This window comes from Misgurnus anguillicaudatus, chromosome 3 (assembly GCF_027580225.2).
Source record: "Misgurnus anguillicaudatus chromosome 3, ASM2758022v2, whole genome shotgun sequence".
NCBI lineage: Eukaryota > Metazoa > Chordata > Actinopteri > Cypriniformes > Cobitidae > Misgurnus > Misgurnus anguillicaudatus.
In genome coordinates, this window is record NC_073339.2 from 25,506,301 (window position 1) to 25,525,756 (window position 19,456).

The window sequence follows — 19,456 nt, forward strand, 5'->3', positions numbered from 1 at the left end:
TACTTTTTTGAGTTAATTCTTAGCAAAAACCCATGTTTTCTTTCAAAAGTATGTGCTCATTCATGTGTAATTACTAGAGCCCGACCGATTTATCGTTTTGCCGATTTTATCGGCCGATATGAGCATGTCGCAGATATATCTGTATCGGCGTATAAGCCGCAGATATGCGCCGATATGAACGTTTGTTACAGAACACATTAAATGCATTTGAAAGATGTAAGTACTTGTTAGTCCAGCAGAGTGCGCCCTACTGGTTGCTAATGGTGACCCAGGTCACTCACTGTAGTGACACCATCCAATCCCCCACCCCCTTCACCTCAGTTCAGTCAGGCTCTCAGTTCAGGTGGCATGGAAGCAGTCACGCAGTGTCTTCTTCACAACATTTTTACACCTGGTATTAAGACGCGCTTTGGTCGATTGGATTATAAATGGACAAGAGAGACGCATTCCCACTTACATTTGGTGTTTTTAATCCGTCTCTTTGTCGACTTGCGAGTTAAAACGCAAGCAGGAGAAATGACGCAAGACGGAGAAATGACACGTTTAAACTACGCGCAGCCGTGCACTTATATAACACTATATGAGATTACTGCTGCTTGTGTTGTTAGTTAACATGCTCATTTCAGAGCAATTGATTCAATAAGCTTGCGCAAATCTACACCCTTGCTAAATAAAAGAGGCGGAGCGAAGACGCTTTAGTTTTATAAAAGTTTAAAGTTTGCACGGAACCCTGGGTTTGTGTTATAAAAACGTTGTGCACAACATTAAACATAGCGTACATTAGTATGTGCTCCGTCAAGCATTGTCTTCGTAACTGTGAGTGGCTAAATAATATGTGAAGTACACAACTTACTGTAAAGCTAATATTAATCAAGGACTTCATAAGTTTCTCTTTATAACGTTATTCTCGTCAAAACTGCAAATGATGCAAATTTTATGTATTTTGTTCTCTTTGTGTTTAAGTTATTTATAATAAGTCAAGTTTACTGTTTAGTGCACTGATATCCAACTAATTTTGGATAATAAAGTTTATTGTTAACTTCTTGCCTATAGTACATATCTTTGTAACATCAATATAAGTGTTGGATCACCACATTTGTGAGTGATCACCACATTTGTGAGTGATCATTGCATTGCATTGTATTTGAAGAGTTTGGTTCCAAAACGCAATAAACCCCATTTTTGAAAAAAATGAGTTACTGCCAAAATCAGTATTATATCAGGTCAGTAGTTAAAAGTAAATAATTAATTTTACGCAAAATCCAATACCCGCCGTGATATTCTGTCATCTTTTCTCCCTTTTTTCCCAAAATGCGACAAACGCCACTGCTCCTTTTTTACAGAATGCAATAAATCCATTTCTGATATTACAGCGGACCATTCACGCAATGTAAACAAACATGGCGGCGCGCTGAGTACACGGAGTCCTAGTTTTCCTCATCTACTTTGTACTTCGTGATCAACAAACAAAACAAAATAATACTTTAATAGCATTGCCAAACCTGTGATGGTTTTCTGTGACGGGAAAGAAACGTAAGCCATCAACAGCTAATAATTTCCGCGAGAGGCACTCGGTTGCTTGTTCTCCAGACAGCATCAAGCTTCTCATGCTAAAACATTGTGTTCTTAATATAACAAAGTAAGTGTTTTGGTTAATGCCATTAATGTTTATTTTTTAATCATTGTATACCACTAGTCAACTAAATAAATATAAAATGGTAAAGATGAATGCACATTTATACATTGATTTAATAGATTTATAGCATTTTGAAATAAAAAACTGTCATGGATTTATTGCATTTTGTGGAAAAAAGAATTCGTTTTTATAATAAATCTTTGAAAATCAAGTTATGGATTTGAATTTTTTATGTTTTTATAACCTAAAGATGCTATGTGAAAGTTTGTAACAGAAAATACTGGTTTTCATCTTGTCACTTTCTTGGTATAGAAAACACGTTTTTACCGAAATTTGTCAAAATGGATTTATTGCGTTTTGGAACCAAACTCTTCATTTATTCATAGTATATTATGTTAAAGTATATAGTGTATTCTATGTACAGTACTTTAGTATAATATACTGTAGTTTATGTAAGGGATAATGTAGAGGCAGCCGGTAGTTATTGGGAAATAAGCCCCGACAGTGTGATCAGGACCCGACGCGAAGCGGAGGGTCTTGTATCACACTGAAGGGGCTTATTTCCCAATAACTACCGGCTGCCTCTACATTATCCCGCTTATTACACGGCTACTTGCCACATAAGAAAAAAACTGGACATGAATATGAATTTTAAACATTTTATTGGCATATTTGTTTTAAATTAACATTTTTATCCTTCCGCGAAACTTTGCACAGATGCATAAAATGATCGTAATACCTTATTAAGATCCTCTGCTTCATACTTGTCTCCATTTCTTCTCTTTTAGCCAGTTTTTGAGAAGTTTAAATGCCCATTCTGTATTTTTTTGTGTGTTGGCTTCATAGCTGTCATGCTCTATTTTGTCAAGTTCAGTCTCAGTAAGCTGTCTGTCTCTTGTCGTGGTTGTCGAGTGTTTGTCACAAGATGGCGCCAAACAGACAGTAATCTTTATTGATCTTTATTGGCGCGGAGCGATTTCACTCGTGCAAGTAGTCCGGCTATGCGTTATTATTTTGGAGCGGTTATTATTTGAAAAGAACGAACCTGCAAATGTCTCAACTGACCAATCAGAATCAAGCATTCCAGAGAGCCGTGTAATAAACTGAACTATAATATACACATAAAGAATATCGGCCGATATATCGTTATCGGTCTTTTTTTACTCCCTAATATCTGTATCGGCATCGGCCCGAAAAAACGCATATCGGTCGGGCTCTAGTAATTACTTCCACCTACTAATCAAAGTATTCTCGTAAGTGTAGAATCTGCTATTTAAAATACAGGGAGTGCAGAATTATTAGGCAAGTTGTATTTTTGAGGATTACTTTTGTTATTGTACAACTACAGTGCTCTTGGTCAATTCAAAATGTTAACAAACCCTCAAACCTGAACATTTAAGTAGTAAAAGTGAAATTTTGGCTTTCTTAAGAGAATATTTCTATGTACACCATTTTTAGGCAACTATTAGTGTGCAGAATTATTAGGCAACTAAATGAAAAACAAAGATTTTACCATCTCACTTGTTTTTTTTCATCTGTTAAAGTGAGAATAATAAACAAACTCTACATTTACAAAAAAAATTAATAAAACAATAAAAAATATATAAACTCAGTGACCAATATATTCACCCTTCTTTTCGATAACAGTCACAAGCCTTCCATTCACGGATTCAGTCAGTTTCTTGATCTGGTCTGAACCAACATTTTGTGCAACCACAACCTCCCAGACACTGTTCAGAGAGGTGTACAGTTTACCTTCACTGTAAATGTCCTGCTTAAGAAGGGATCAAAAGGTCTCAATAGGGTTTAAGGGCGCACTCACACTATCCAAACCAATCCGCGCTCGGGCACGTTTGACCCCCAAAGCCTGGTTTGTTTGACTAGTGTGATCGCTCTGTTCCGCGCCCGGAGGCGGATTGGTTAATTGCGCCTCGGCCGGGTTGCAGAGGTGGGCCGGAGCGCTGTTCACTTGGGCTCAGGCGTGGAAGGCTGTGGTGTGAGTGCAATCGTGCCTGAGCGCGATTCAAAAGGTGAAGATGTCAGTTGCGCGACCACTCACCTTCATCTGCCTCCGTATAAACCATTTGATGCGCGCAGCGGGGTTACGTGAATGTCCGAGCTGCGCACGTGACAGATCAACTAAGCTATATGATGACATGTCAGAGGGCTGTCTTTAATCGCGCACCAAACGGCTCCGAATAAAAAACGCAGACTAATCATTACAGTGGGTTCCAGTGTTAAGAGGGAGCTTTACTTCCTGCTTTTTTCAAAACAATCGCATCTTAATGACGAAAGCGCGCCCGGACTCGGATCGATAAAAAGTACAGTATGAGTGCGTGCACCTGGGGGAGTAGGAAGGGGTGACAATCGCGCTGGGGCATGGTTTGATTTGGTTTGGATAATGTGAGTGCGCCCTAAGTCAGGTGAAGAAGGGGCCATGTCATTAGTTTTTCATCTCTAAGGCCTTTACATGCCACCCATGCAGTGGAGTACTTTGATGCATGTGATGGAGCGTTGTCTTGCAAAATAATCTTCTTGAAAGATGCAAACTTTTTCCTGTACCACTGCTTGAAGAAAGTGTCTTCTACATTACAGGCAGGCAGGCACAGACAAGTATTATTAAAGATGAGCTTGTTGGACCTTTTTGGGTTGAAAATGGAAATAAAAAACAACTCTCAGACCTACTGCCAAATTTTAGAAGACACTTTCTTCAAGCAGTGGTACAGGAAAAAATCTGCATCTTTCAAGAAGACTTTGGTAACACTTTATTTTAAGGTGTCCTTAATACAGAGTAATTACCTCATTAAGTACTTAGTAGTAGCCGGTGTAATTACATGCAACTAGATGTACTTAATATGTAACTAAGTTATGGAACAGCATGTACTTATAGATTGTAATTATGCACATGTAATAAGCTGCAACTGTTACACATATGTAACAGGTCGAGTCTGTTACAAAGCTAACTACTGGTGTAATAAAAGGTCTTGTTACATATGTGTTACAATGTAATCATATTGAAAGTACTTTGTGTAGTACTATGTAATAACAAGTACCTACATATGTTACTAGTTACATAGTTCACAGTTTAAATACATGCATTTGCTTGTTAATTACATTTAAATTACATAATATTACACAGGGATAAGCTACGTAAAATAAAGTGTATCAAGAGTGTACTTAAGTGTACTTCATGTGTATCTACATACCTTATCCATCTGTAACAAAGTTTGAATCGACTCACTAGTTCACAGTTTAATTACATGAATTAGGTTCTTAATTACATTTAAATTACATAATATTAAACGGGGATAAGCTACTTAAAATAAAGTGTATCTAGTGTGTACTTAAGTTTGAAACGAATTACTAGTTCACTGTTAATTTACGTGAATTAGCTTCTTAATTACATTTAAATTACATAATATTACACGGGACAGGGATAAGCTATGTAAAATAAAGTGTATCTAGAGTGTACTTAAGTGTACTTCATGTGTATCTATATACCTTATCCATCTGTAACAAAGTTTGAATCGACTCACTAGTTCATGGTTTAAATACATGAAATAGCTTCTGAATTGCATTTAAATTACATAATATTACAAGGGGATAAGCTCTACGTAAAATAAAGTGTATCTAGAGTGTACTTAAGTGTACTTCATAAAAAAATTGTTATATACTCGAATTAATCTTACCTGCAAAGAATATTAAACAAGATGGATTAATGTCTCCCAGAGCATCTCGAATAACTGTTATCTGCTCTCTGCATTAACTTGTGTATATAAGTGCTACTACTACTAAGCAGACCTATGCGAGAGCTCCCCCTAGCTGTCTGTATGATGTAGACCGCCTATTTACACACATACAAATATATTGCTACTGCAGAACTCTTTTACAATGAAAAGTGTGTCCCTGAAGTACTTTAAGAAATTCAGTTCAGGCAATTTACCTATTTATCATGTTCTTATTCTTCTAAAAATATATATATATATATATATATATATAAAACACTCAAAATTTAAATGGGGGGTCTTCCGTTTCCATATCTTTTATTTAACTAGTACCACATATACAAACATCAATATATGAAGAGTTTCGTTGCAAAACGAGATAAATCCGTTTTTTAAATTGTTCAGAAATCTCGTTTTTTGGTTGTGCATTCCAATTAACATCAATTCAACTGCAGTTGGTTTGTTTTGATTTAAACCTTCATAACTTAAAAAATACAGCTAAGTAGCACCATAAAGCAAAATAATAACATGATAACATAATAATAAACATGTTTTGACAAAAAAAACGCGCGTGTTACAACAATGCTTTTAAAAATAGACAGTGTAATTTTTATTTTTTTATTTTTGACCAATTTGCGCGACCAGCATCCAAACAGGAAAAAGCTGCAGGTAAAATGGTATGTCTGTTTCCGGGTGCTGTATGCAGCATGTTCATTTTTACTTTAATTTTGTATTTGAACTGCGATTTGGACGCGGTGCGCGTCAAATATAGACGCGTTTCTTAATGAGCCGCTTCTGGGAAGTCAGCGGCTGTATAAACATTGACTAAAGTGGTCGCAATCAGGTCCGGTAGCGCCGCACACGCATAATTCTGCGAATGAGAGCACTTAGTAAAAGCAAAAGAAAATTTCTATCGGTCTCCTGTGCTGCTTGAACCCCAGAAGTAAAGAGACTTTTAAAAAGCTTCCAAGTTAAATCCAAATGAACACCAGCAATGACAAGGTAAGCTAACGTTGCTATGGTTACAGTCCATATACATAATAGATTGCTAGGCTATTCCTATGCTATCTACAGTTTTATTACAAACAGCAACCTAAACTACAACGTAACATTAGTGTAGACTTAAACATGGTTATCTAAATAGTACATTTAAAGTTCACTGTTTAAAGTTTTTAGCAGCCTTTGTATGGGAACCTATATTCATTCATTCATTCAACCCAGTGCATGACAGGTTTATGCTGTGACTCTGAATTAAAAGTGAATTAAAGAATAGAAATGAAAAGAGGTTGCGTGTCTTGCTATGATGTTATTAGGCTATAGGTTGCATTATAGTGGGCTCTAGATCTATTGTGTTTGGTATGTGTACCATAATTTACCAGACTCTTACCAGATCATTTGTCTTTGTTTATGATTCTGACAGTGATTGTTACTGTATTTTGCCATACGTCTTCACTGTGCCTATTCAAAGCTCAAGGGCCAACACATAACTTCTAGGTTTATAAGCAGCAATAAACTACATTTTAACATTTTATAATGTCTAGTCATACTTCTGTTATGTTGATGAAAGTAACACAAAAGTAGTGTAACTCATTACAGTTCAGAGACAGTAATATTGTAATGTAACTAATTACTTTCAAATGTCAGTAATTTGTAATATATAATGTATTACACTTTGGAAGTAACTTATTCCAGCACTGCTCGTTTTGCAACGAAACTCTTCATATTTAACAAAACAATCGCGCATTAATTTGTCGATATAAAAGGCTAACAGTAATGTTAGCTATAAGCTAAAGCCACATTCAGACACCCAGCGATGTTATCGCTGTGTGTCGCCTGTCTCTTTCAATGAAGCATTTCTAAATCTGCTTGTCATAAACAAATGAGTACCATCCATGCCAGTAACTGACGAGAGAAGGATGACGTGAACTCCACTGCTTCATTCTTATTGGTTGTCGCTCCCGAAATTCGCTCGACATTCGCATAAAGTTAAACTTTTAACTTTCTCGCGTCGCTGGACACGCCCATACGGTCGCCAACAGTTACTTTCGCTCGTGCCACTGGAAGTCACCCGGTTTCCATTGAAATTAATGAGATTGCGTCGCTCTGCTACACTCTTGATACACTTTATTTTACGTAGCTTATCCCTGTGTAATATTATGTAATTTAAATGTAATTAAGAAGCTAATTCGTCTAATTAAACTGTGAACTAGTGAGTTGATTCAAACTACGTTACAGATGAATAAGGTATGTAGATACACATGAAGTACACTTAAGTACACTCTAGATACACTTTATTTTACGTAGCTTATCCCTGTGTAATATTATGTAATTTAAATGTAATTAAGAAGCTAATTCATGTAATTAAACTGTGAACTAGTGAGTTGATTCAAACTACGTTACAGATGAATAAGGTATGTAGATACACATGAAGTACACTTAAGTACACTCTTGATACACTTTATTTTACGTAGCTTATCCCTGTGTAATATTATGTAATTTAAATGTAATTAAGAAGCTAATTCATGTAATTAAACTGTGAACTATGTAACTAGTAACATATGTAGGTACTTGTTGTTACATAGTACTACACAAAGTACTTTCAATATGATTACATTGTAACACATATGTAACAAGACCTTTTATTACACCAGTACTTAGCTTTGTAACAGACTCGACCTGTTACATATGTGTAACAGTTGCAGCTTATTACATGTGCATAATTACAATCTGTAAGTACATGCTGTTCCATAACTTAGTTACATATTAAGTACATCTAGTTGCATGTAATTACACCGGCTACTACTAAGTACTTAATGAGGTAATTGCTCTGTATTAAGGACACCTTAAAATAAAGTGTAACCAAGACTTTTTTTTATGCAAGACAACGCTTCATCACATGCATCAAAGTACTCCACTGCATGACTGGCCAGTAAAGGCCTTAGAGATGAAAAACTAATGACATGGCCCCCTTCTTCACCTGACTTAAACTGTATTGAGACCTTTTGATCCCTTCTTAAGCAGGACATTTACAGTGAAGCTAAACCGTACACCTCTCTGAACAGTGTCTGGGAGCCTGTGGTTGTGGCTGCACAAAATGTTGGTTCAGACCAGATCAAGAAACTGACTGAATCCGTGAATGGAAGGCTTGTGACTGTTATCGAAAAGAAGGGTGGCTATATTGGTCACTGAGTTTATTTTATTTATTTATTTATTTATTTTTTTGTAAATGTGGAGTTTGTTTGTTGTTCTCACTTTAACAGGTGAGAAAGGAGCGGGTGAGATGGTGTAATCTTTGATTTTCATTTAGTTGCCTAATAATTCTGCACACTAATAGTTGCCTAATAATGGTGTACATAGAAATATTCTCTTGAGGAGGCCAGAATTTCACTTTTGCTACTTGGATGTTCAGGTTTGAGGGTTTGTTGGCATTTTGAATTGACCAAGAGCACTGTAGTTGTACAATAACAAAAGTAATCCTCAAAAATACAGCTTGCCTAATAATTCTGCACTCCCTGTACATACGGTCGAGTCGCTCGACTGGCTGAATCCATGTTGTGCCTCCATCTTTGAAATACATTCGCCGACGAGGGGCATTCCTCAAATTCAAGCTCCGCCTTTCGCGCTTTCCGACTACACTCACGCTGGCCGCTAGCTAGAAAGTAATATTCAGTTGGTTGTCATATAGAATGTTACCGCTAGATGGGAGTAGATCCTACACAGTGGAGCTTTAAAGGAACAGTATGTAAGAAATTTATATCAATTAATCATAAAATGGCATTGATATATCAGTAGACGTTAAGAAATCATATTCATTTCAAATACTTATATCACTGACAACAGTGGTCCGGCCAGGATATTGTCATTTCAAAAAGTGGAGTTGCAGCCCTCAACTGATGTTTATGTTGTCATTTTGTGTATTGGCCACCAGCTGTGTGATTGCAGTACCAGTTTTAGCCACAAGTTTTGTGATTGCAGTACCAGTTTTGGCCACAATCCTACATACTGTTCCTTTTAGATAATCTTAAAAACATGAGACTTAAAGGTGCAGTGTTTAAATTTTAGCGGCATCTAGTGTTGAGGTTCCAAATTGCAACCAACAGCTCAGTTCACAGCTCACCCCTCGCTTTTGAAATGCATAGAGAAGCTACGGTAGCCACCACAGGACAAACATGTCATGATTGTAGACAACGTAATAAAAAAGTTTGTCCATTAAGAGATTCTGTAGAAACATGGTGGCACAAAATGGCTACTTCCATGTAAGGGGACCCTCGGTGTATGTAGATAAAAACGTCTCATTCTAAAGTAATAAAAAATAACGGTTCATTATGAAAGGTCTTTATACACCCCTGATAATATAGTTTTGTATATTATTTTGCATTTCTGTCAAGAGATCCTTCTAAAAATTACACACTGCACCTTTAATGTAGACCAGAGTTCACGTCACCAAAAGCAGCAGATATAAGCTGCATTTTATTCCTCATAAGCTCATTTTTAAAATAAGCGATGGGAGAGAGCGACAGCAGCACTGATAGCCTAATAATATTTCATTTCTTTACTATTGATGAATATGATTGTGTGTTGAGCGTTTACGACAGGGCTATTCAATTAGTTTGTCATGGGGGCCAGAGATATATCAGTGATAATGACTACATATACATTTAAACATACTCATGTTGTATTTTGAAACTGCATAACAACAAAATCAGTGCATTGTACAATATACTTTTTCTACAAACATGTATTTTTAAACTGCATACAACAAAACTTGTGCATTGTAATATGACCAAGTAGGCTCTATCTACATCCAGACATGTTCGTATTTTGTATTTTAAAACTGCATAACAACATAAGTGCATTGTAAGATACCCGAGTAAGCTTTATTCTACATTTAAAGGGGTAAATAAGAGCCATATCACACTCATTGAGAATTTAACTTATTTACTCACTTAAGTACACATAACCAAAAGTTTATAATATGGAACATAACATTGTTTTATGCAGTTTTTTGTCAATGCTAATTATTTCACGACCTTTTTTTTAAAACTACAACCGCCATCTTAATAACTGGCAAACATTAGGCTAGTTTCTAATAAGAGAAATTATACTTTTAGATTTTGTCAGGGCAGTAAAATCAGGTATATGTTTGTCAGCGCGATACGCATACAGTGGTGCAGGTGCTGGGCTGTGAGCGATGGGCGATTAACTGTTACTCGTTTAAATTGCATTCTTGTGTGAGAACGATGACTCGCATAATATTTTAGCCTTTGTCTGCTTTGAACTTCGGCGAAAAACGGCAGGATCTTTTATCTAGTTCACAAAAATCGTTTCCTTTATTAAGACATCTAATGTCATTGTGGATAAGCAAGTGATCATTGAGCCGACATATCAGACAACAACTGTCGGAAAAGGTGGTGTTGTAAGCTGGAAATACAATAAATAAAGTTAAAACAGGCTTAGAGTCCGTGGTCTCTTAACTCACCACTGTCATCAGTCTTCGCATCTTGACGCGGGCGACCAAAGCGCAAATACACGTGAAGGGTGACTCGCGCTCTGCATCTCATGCTGTATGAAACAGATGCGCGCGCATCAAGATTGCGACCCTGTCCGCATGCTTTCCATTTGAAATCAATGGTTCGCTGAGTGATTGACAGCATAATGATTGACAGCATAATGCAATCGATCGTGTTCCCGTTTAACAGTAGTTAATATGCGAGGATGCGAAACTGACGCGCACGGATCCTACGCGTCTTTACAAACTAATATGTTTACAATGTATTACATTGATGAAAAAGGGAATTAAACTTGTCATGCCATATGTCACTGAAATAAAAGAAAGGGTTTTACGTCCCTGAATCATTCCTACCTGTATGTGAAACTGCACGTTCTCCAGAGAGCTCGCGTTGATTCACGCGTTCAGAATATAACATCCATTTGCAGTTTTGTGCACAAACCTTTAAAAGAGATATATTAATATTCCATCGGATTTAGTATCAAATAATCCTCAGTGTATATATAGTTTTCAATAGGCACGCACTTAGTTTCGGTCTAGTCACGTGTGAAGGGAATTAAACACGCTTGGGCTGCCCTCTAGTGGTAAAGTCGTATAAATATTTTATTTTTACATAGGCTTCAATTGGATATTTTAAGTGAAAATAACATAATATAGACATGTTACTGCAATGTTTTTTTATCTTGGGCATCTTCACATTGGAGTCCCGAGTTCATATAAAAAAATTTGGTTTAGAAATGTTAAAAAGATCTTAAGATATGAACTACTTCCTGTTTGGCGACTACGCCACAGGTATATTTTGGGCTGTGATGGGCAAATGCTTCCGAAAATCAAAAATCCTTCTAGTAACTTTTGTGAGGCTTGGTCCAAGGATCGTGTACGTGGAGTTTTGTAACGTTTGGACCAAATTTGTGACCTGTGAAACTTTTTAAAGGTTTTGTGTTCTATCCAATATGGCGGACGAACGACATGGATCTGTGACTTTATCTTCTCAAGCAACTTACACCGGTGTCGTGAGCAATTCGGTCCCCCCGAGCAATTCGGTCTCCCCTAGGACCCCGATTGGTAACTAGCACTAATGCCTGCTCAAAAATGTGTCATTGCAATATCTCGTCTGCATACGCGGCTAGCAAGCTAATTATGTTGTACAAAACAGAAACAACATTTTTTAAAAATAAAAGTTAACTAAAAAAACAATATAATAAACTAATATTCATGTTGCAGACACGTCAGTACTTTTGTGTCATCATCTGCTTTACAAAGACAATACTTTTATTTTTTTTTAATTATTAACATACCTTACGGAATATAGTTTTTAATAGTAAAAGTGTAGTAATCATGGCTTATAATTATAATTTAAATGTGTGATTCAACTATGTAGTAATCATGTTTTGTATAAGTAATTAATGAGTAACTAATTGTATAAGTAGACAGTCAAAAGTGGAAATGGTACAGTATAATAATCTAAATAATAAAATGACACAAGCAATGTGTAGATCTCCCACCTATAGCCTCATTTATATACTACTATATGAAACATATCATTTAAAAGACATCAATTGTAATTTTAACAACGTTCTAACTACATACATCATAACGCGATTTTGTAGGAATTGTAATAAGGCGCTAAGAAAACTACCCATGAGGAGTTTTTTCAGCCAATGGAGTCGCGCGGGGTCCTAGGGGAGACCGAATTGCCCGGGGGGACCGAATTGCTCATGACACCGGTACTGCCTGAACATTTTAAAGTTTGAACGGTGTCTCTGTGTCAAACGGTCTAGTCGCTAGAGCTGACACAAAATCTACCCGGGAATAATAATAATAATAATAATAATAATAAAACTTAAGAAGAACTATAAGTGTGCTTTTGCAAGCACACTTAATAATTAAATCATTGTGTGTGGCACATGTCTGTGCAGTTTGTTTAGTAAATGTCACAATGTGATTGAGCATTTGCAAAAAGATTATTTTAAATTAGACTGTAAAACCAATGTTGGATTTAATGACAAACTTGCTCAGCTACACTTTTCTTTTATTATAGGTGAAAGGAAAAAGTTATCCTTTCTGTCCCCCGAAAATGGTCCTATGGGAAGCTCAGATCTGAATATAAATCAGTGTGGAGAAAGCCCATACGTGGATGGCTGTTCTCCTATTCGCAGCTGCTCTCCCCTTCAATCTCGACGTAGAAACGGAGCCTGCATGTGGGCCTCACCTACCCTTATTTCTCCTATCCTCCACCCATCTCTACAGGATAAGCAGAATATCATTCCCAATGAATCTTTGCCTACATCTTTGGAGCTAGACATCAGTTTAGCAGGGCATCATGATTACAGAAAAGGGCTCCAAGCTGTGGTGAGTGAGTGTAATACGTCCCTGGCTGTCTCTGTGCATATGGATCAAGATGAGCTGGTGGTAAAGAAAATTGGAGCAATTATTGAGATTGATAAGAAAAGTGAAGATGACGAGGATATAAACAGTAGAAGTGGAGAGGATTCCTGTGGGTGGGTTCCTGAAGAGGAAACTGCATCACCAGTCAGACTGACCAGCTCTCGGAGAGGACACATGCCTAATGCTGAAAGCACGCATATGTTTGTATCCCTGCTAGCAGAAGGGAACGTCTCACCATATGACGTTAGCATGCAGGTTAGTATGTGTGCTGTCAGTTGACCAGTACATCAGGTGTTATTTTAACATATCGTAATTGTTTAAACATGCCTAACTGGTGTAGTTGACATAAAACATTGAGTAGGTGATTGCAGCTGGTTCTTTACTTATGATATTTAGCATCATTAAAAGGCCAGTTAACACTGATCAAAAAATGCCAACAAACACCAATCAACACAAAGAAACAAATTCAAACTGATCAAAAAAAAATGCGAACAAACTTTGCCTAGATTTTATTTACTCACCCTCAAGCCATCCGAGGTTTGTATGATGACTTTCAGCCAAACACATTGTGTTGTTTAATAATATTCTGTCTCTTTTCAGTATTATTATGGCATTGGATAGTGCCTTTTTATAACGTGAAAATATACATTTTATTGAAATTTTTTTATTATTCTGTGCAAAAATATCTGAACTTGGCTTGCTAAAACATAGATGGTCTATATGTTCACTTTAGGCACAGAAACATATGATTATTTTTCGTTTTAAGAACCTCTTTTCTATCATTAGAAGGAAAAAAATCGTTGTGATTATGATTAGTTTAAGTCCTTTATGCTCGTTTTCCCCTGCTGTGTGTTTTGGCAGGCGCGGCACACACTTGCATGACCTTTCTTTTCGACCATCATCAAGTTTAATAATTATCGACAATTAAATCAAAGATTGATTAATTGTTAAGACCTCTAATTATAGATCTAAGCTTGTTTTTAAATTTGAATGATCTTACTCAGTCAATATTAAAGATATCAAGGTGATGTTTTCACTAAATGTTCTTTACAGTATATTGAATGTTTTTGAAGCTAAAGCCTTAGAAAACATAACAGTATATACTAATTGGCTATATCACTCTGTCTCCTCTCCACTAATAAGCTGGTGTGTGGTGGGCGTTCTGGCGTAATATGGCTGCCGTCACATTATCCAGGTTGTTACGTCCCAGGACGTATTTATTGATTTTAATAGTATTATGATGATTGTTTCCTCCTGAACCTTTTTGATTGACTTTATTTCTGAAAGAGTGGGCGTGGTTGTGTGCCATGTGTTTTTGTTTGCTGGCTTTCTCGCTCTCTTTCCCTCTTTACTCACTCTCAGACCGGATCATCAGCACATGTAACTCATTTGTGTGTCTGAGACGGAGAGTATAAGAGTGCAGTCCACTGTTTGCAGAGAGAGACGCACTTCTCCCCAGCTCCAGATTGAACGCTGTATTGATATGTTTTGACATTCAGAGATTGTAATTGTGAGTTAGCAGTGGCTAATTGAGTTTAGCAGTTGCTGGTGTTCAGTGATCTTGATTTCACAACAACAAAAAATTAAGCAGAAGGTATTGTGTCCTTTTTTATGTTAACCTGATTAGTAGTTACTGTTGTAAGCAGGGTTCTAAATTAACACCCGCCAACCCGCCAAATGCGGGTTAAAATTCATTTTGGCGGGTATTAATAAAAACTTACTAGCCAGTTTGGCCGGTGATGCATGAGGCATTGCAAGCATGATGCATAAAGCTCCGTTCTCGGTCATTTATCCCTCTGGCAGTACTTCCTACATTTCCCATAAACACTGTGCCGTAATGCTACGTGATAATGTTTCATACGCCAATTGGCCACGCGCAGTTTGCAGCGAAACCAGCGCGAGAAACTATGGAAACGAACGGAGCGTCCACCAGAAAACAAAAGGAAGAAGGAGAACGAACGGGCAGAGCAGGGAGGATAGACTAAAAGACAGCGGTGTCGCCACACCCCTTTACTGAGGCACGTGCCCCAGTGTAAATCTTTTGTGCCCAGGTGTAAATCTCAAGTTTAAATTTTAGCAGTTCACTAGTATATTCAGATCTATATGCAATGTATTTACCGAATGTATCCATGTCCACGCGCGTCTTTACGTTCATCCGCGCGTGCAACTGCATCCAAAAGGGGACGCCACGCGAGTGAGTAATTATGAAAACATGACGAGAAGTACGTTTCTAAATAATAATGATAATCTTATTTTGACTCGATCATTATTGGCTTCTGTAGATGGACATCAGAAATGTTTTGTGCAAAGCAGGGAAAGGGAAGCAGAAAGGAGAGATGATGAGTTTAAGGGAGGTAAGACAAACTACATCCTCACTCAGTCAGTTCTCAAATATTAGAGGAAAAATCTCAGGAAAACCTCTTGTCAAGTCTATAGGATGCATTGTTGCTGAGAAAATCAACAGATGTATGTCTTATACTGTTCTGTATTTACAGATATGAAATTAATATTTAGTTTACTAATATTTAACTCTAGGACACTACATAAACAGTTAGCAGTAACTGTGACTAAGATTATTTAGTATAGCAGTCATAAAAAGTCTGGTTTCTTAAAATATTCTTGTAAAAATAAGTTATTAATCATTGCTAACATTGTATAATGTAGAAAATATTTCCTGCTGTCATTATTACCAAACAGTTTATGCCATTAATGCCTCCAAACATGTTAATAATGTTAGGTATGATGAAGATTATACTTAAATATTTTTAAATACATATTTATCTTTCGCAGTACCTGTTGCACTGTAGAATAGTGGGTTAAGCAAAGGACATTGTATAGAACACAGCAGGCTTTCAAAAAAAGTCAGCAAAAAATGGGGGGCCTGTGCCCCAGTTAGGCTTTATGTCTATCAACAGAGAAATGAAGAAAGCTTGTTTCATCACAAAAATGTTGTCATGGTTTGTCAGGATTGTCGCATGCACGCAAAAGAAAAAACGAATCATTGTTGCATTCAGTGGCACTCATAATTTATCTTATTTTCACCGGAAAAAATTTGGCTAGTGTAAATGCTGATTGGCTAGTAACTTTAGAAAGTTACCAGACACTTTGGCTGGTGGTCAAAAAAGTTAATTTAGAACCCTGGTTGTAAGGGAAGCTGTAGGGGGTGAGTGCATTTTTCTTTAATACAGTTTTATCTTTTTTTTTGTATAGCTAGGGAGTTGAGGGAAGTTTGTTTGTTTCTTTTTGTTTAACCTCTCTTAGGTTAGTTATGACTCCTTTGTTTGTTATTTTAGGCCTTGCTCTCCCCTGAGCCATTGATCCCTAGTACCCTGTTCTGTCCTTTTATTCTGCATAAAGCCTTTTCTTTGATTATTATACCAACTGGTGTTGTCTTCACTCTGGGACAGAGGATTGAAGTATGTTCTCACCCCTTTTTCCTTTTTTTCTTTGTTACCTCCCCTCCACATCCCTAGATATTAGGGGGACGTTACACAGCAAAATTAGCAGTGTTAAATCAACACTGCTGGTGCTTATATGAGTAACACCAGACCTGGTCGTCCCCGTCCCCATATATACACCAGCAGTGCTGATTTAACACTGGTGATTTTCCTGTGTAAAATGAATGCTGCACATTGGTGGTGGTTGAGAAGATTCCCCCATTCATATGTAAAGAACTTTGAGTGCTGCAGAAAAGTGCTATATAAATGTAATTAATTATTATTATTATTATTATTATCAGGGCTTTGAACCAGATTTTTTTCCAATTGGTTCGTTCCGAACAGAAACAGTATTTTAAAGGAACAGTATGTAGGATTGGCCAAAACTGGTATTGCAATCACAAAACTTGTGGCCAAAACTGTTACTGCAATCACACAACTGGTGGCCAATACACAAAATGACAACATAAACATCAGTCGAGGGCTGCAACTCCACTTTTTAAATGACAATATCCTGGCCAGACCACTGTTGTCAGTGATATAAATATTTGAAATGAAAATGATTTCTTAAAGGGAAATTCCGCCCTAAAACGGAATTTAGGGTGTTTTTTCGTTGTTAACGAGTCAAACTTTCATTTAAAAGCATATTTATGACTGAAGAGCAACATTTAAGATATTTAAGATGTTCGTTTTCTGGTAAACTTGCCTTTGAATGGGAGCGAACAGGGCATGTCGCATGAGTGCACAAAATCTCTATTTTTACAACACTAAGAAGGCTCGACACAACGTGATACTTTACTCGAAGTATCACGCGGGTCTCCACACACGAACGCGAGCATCGAGAACATTGCCCGTGCACACAGACTCCAGCAAAAGCGAAAAGTCTGGAACAACCCACCGCGCTGCCAAACTGCGCCCCGCCGCCACCCCGCCAGCCATGAGCAATCGATCTCAGAATGCGACATAAGGAGGAAGGAGAGTAAAGATGGATAGCTCCTAAAGCATAGTTCCATATAAATGCACGGATAATTTGTTGTTTTGTCTCAAGTGAAAAACAATATTGACTCTGTAGTTGAAAAAGTAGCGTCCTATGGAGTCCATTCAATCGCATTCTGGGGTCGATTGCTCGTGGCTGGCAATATGGCGGCGGGACGCAGTTTAACAGCACGGTAAGTTGTTCCAAACTTTTCGCTTTTACTAAAATCTGTGTACACAAACAATGTTCTCAATGCTCGCGTTCATGTGTAGAGACCCACGTGATACTTCGAGTAAAGTATCACGTTGTGTCGGGCCTTCTTGGTGTTGTGGAAGTGGAGATTTTGTGCACTCATGCGACGTGCCCTGTTCGCTCTCATTCAAAGGCCAGTTTACCAGAAAACGAACATCTTAAATATCTTAAATGTTGCTCTTCAGTCATAAATATGCTTTTAAATGAAAGTTTGACTCGTTAACAACGAAAAAACACCCTAAATTCCGTTTTAGGGCGGAATTTCCCTTTAATGTCTAGTGACATATCAGGGCCATTTTATGATTAATTGATATAAATTTCTTACATACTGTTCCTTTAACGTTTCCGGTTTTCGGTTCAACCCTAAAATTGACGTTCCTGAACCATTTAGAATAAAAAAGTTTCCGAATCGGTTAATAACGTTCCATGTCAGCTGTGGGACATACAAATAAGTAGGCTGAGGACATTAAACTTAAATTATTAGTTAAGTCTCTAGCTTGTCATCAAACATTAAAAAAGGCTACATTATGTAAGCGGCATAACTGTAATTCTGACATGCCTACATTTGTTGAGTGCACTTAAAAACGCGCACACACACAGAGACGGAGGATGAATTTCAAACGGTATTAACCGGTTACCATTATTTTAAATAAACGTTTCTGTTCCGGAACATATATTTTTGAAAGTTTCTGGTTTTGTTTCTGTTCCTTGCAAAACATCAAAAGTTTCTGGTTTTCGGTCCATGAACCGGTTCAAAGCCTTGATTACTATTATTATTATTAACGTCATTGTGCAGTTGTCCTTTTTGCTTCAGCTGATTGAGCAATTATTTCTCAATGGAGAGAAAGGCCAAAGAAGACAGCTTTGATTGTCCAGTTGTGGTCCTTGTATATGTTTTAATTAGTTTTAGAGCCATAAACGAGCGTTCCACAGAGGCTGTAGACACTGGTATTGTTAGAATCAGGCATGTGAGAGTGTGAAGTTCTCTCATACTGTCTGCGAGGCCTGTCGTCCTCAGAAAATTTGGAAGATCGCTTATACTTTTACAGCGAAAGTTTGACATGCTATACATGACTTTGAGTTCAGCTTTAAGCCTGCACAGGTCAAACTGTGCACCGTAGTTCTCCGTCAGACTCCTGAGCTCTGCCTCTGGAAAGTCTTCTTGAATTTTTCAAATTGCTTACAGTCCAGCAATCTAACAAACATCTTTCTTTTGTGATCTTCAAATCTGTTCTTAATTTGTGCAAGAATGTTGTTGATTACAACCACAGCATGGTCTATTCAAAGATGTCATTGAATGTAGCTTGCTCCCTTTCAAAACACTCTGGCAAAAGTCTGTAATTCTGTCCAGACAAAGCTAGACGTCTAAGGTCTTGCTGTGCAGAATGCCAAAGAGCACATAATCAATGTTGGAATTGCCACGAAAGGAAAAAAGACAAAAGCAAAATTCAAATCTGTTTAAGTGTGCAAGGTGTCCAGTTGACAAAGTACAGTTTCCCAGTCAAAAGGCCGCTTTTCGGGCCTGTGCAAGCC

The 19,456-nt window shown here is 37.3% G+C and overlaps 1 protein-coding gene and 1 long non-coding RNA gene across 5 annotated transcripts in view; one reads left to right on the forward strand and one right to left on the reverse strand.

Moving 5' to 3' along the window:
* Positions 1–19,456, reverse strand: part of LOC141361906 (uncharacterized) — a 593,959-nt gene that overhangs the window by 173,424 nt on the left and 401,079 nt on the right. The gene's annotated exons all lie outside the window — the stretch shown is intronic.
* Positions 1–19,456, forward strand: part of bora (bora aurora kinase A activator) — a 119,013-nt gene that overhangs the window by 66,015 nt on the left and 33,542 nt on the right. For all 4 annotated transcript variants that reach the window (XM_073863567.1, XM_073863564.1, XM_073863565.1 and 1 more), the window contains exon 8: positions 12,912–13,513. In XM_073863567.1, coding sequence (XP_073719668.1) covers positions 12,912–13,513 — 602 coding nt within the window. The remainder of the gene's footprint in view (positions 1–12,911; positions 13,514–19,456) is intronic.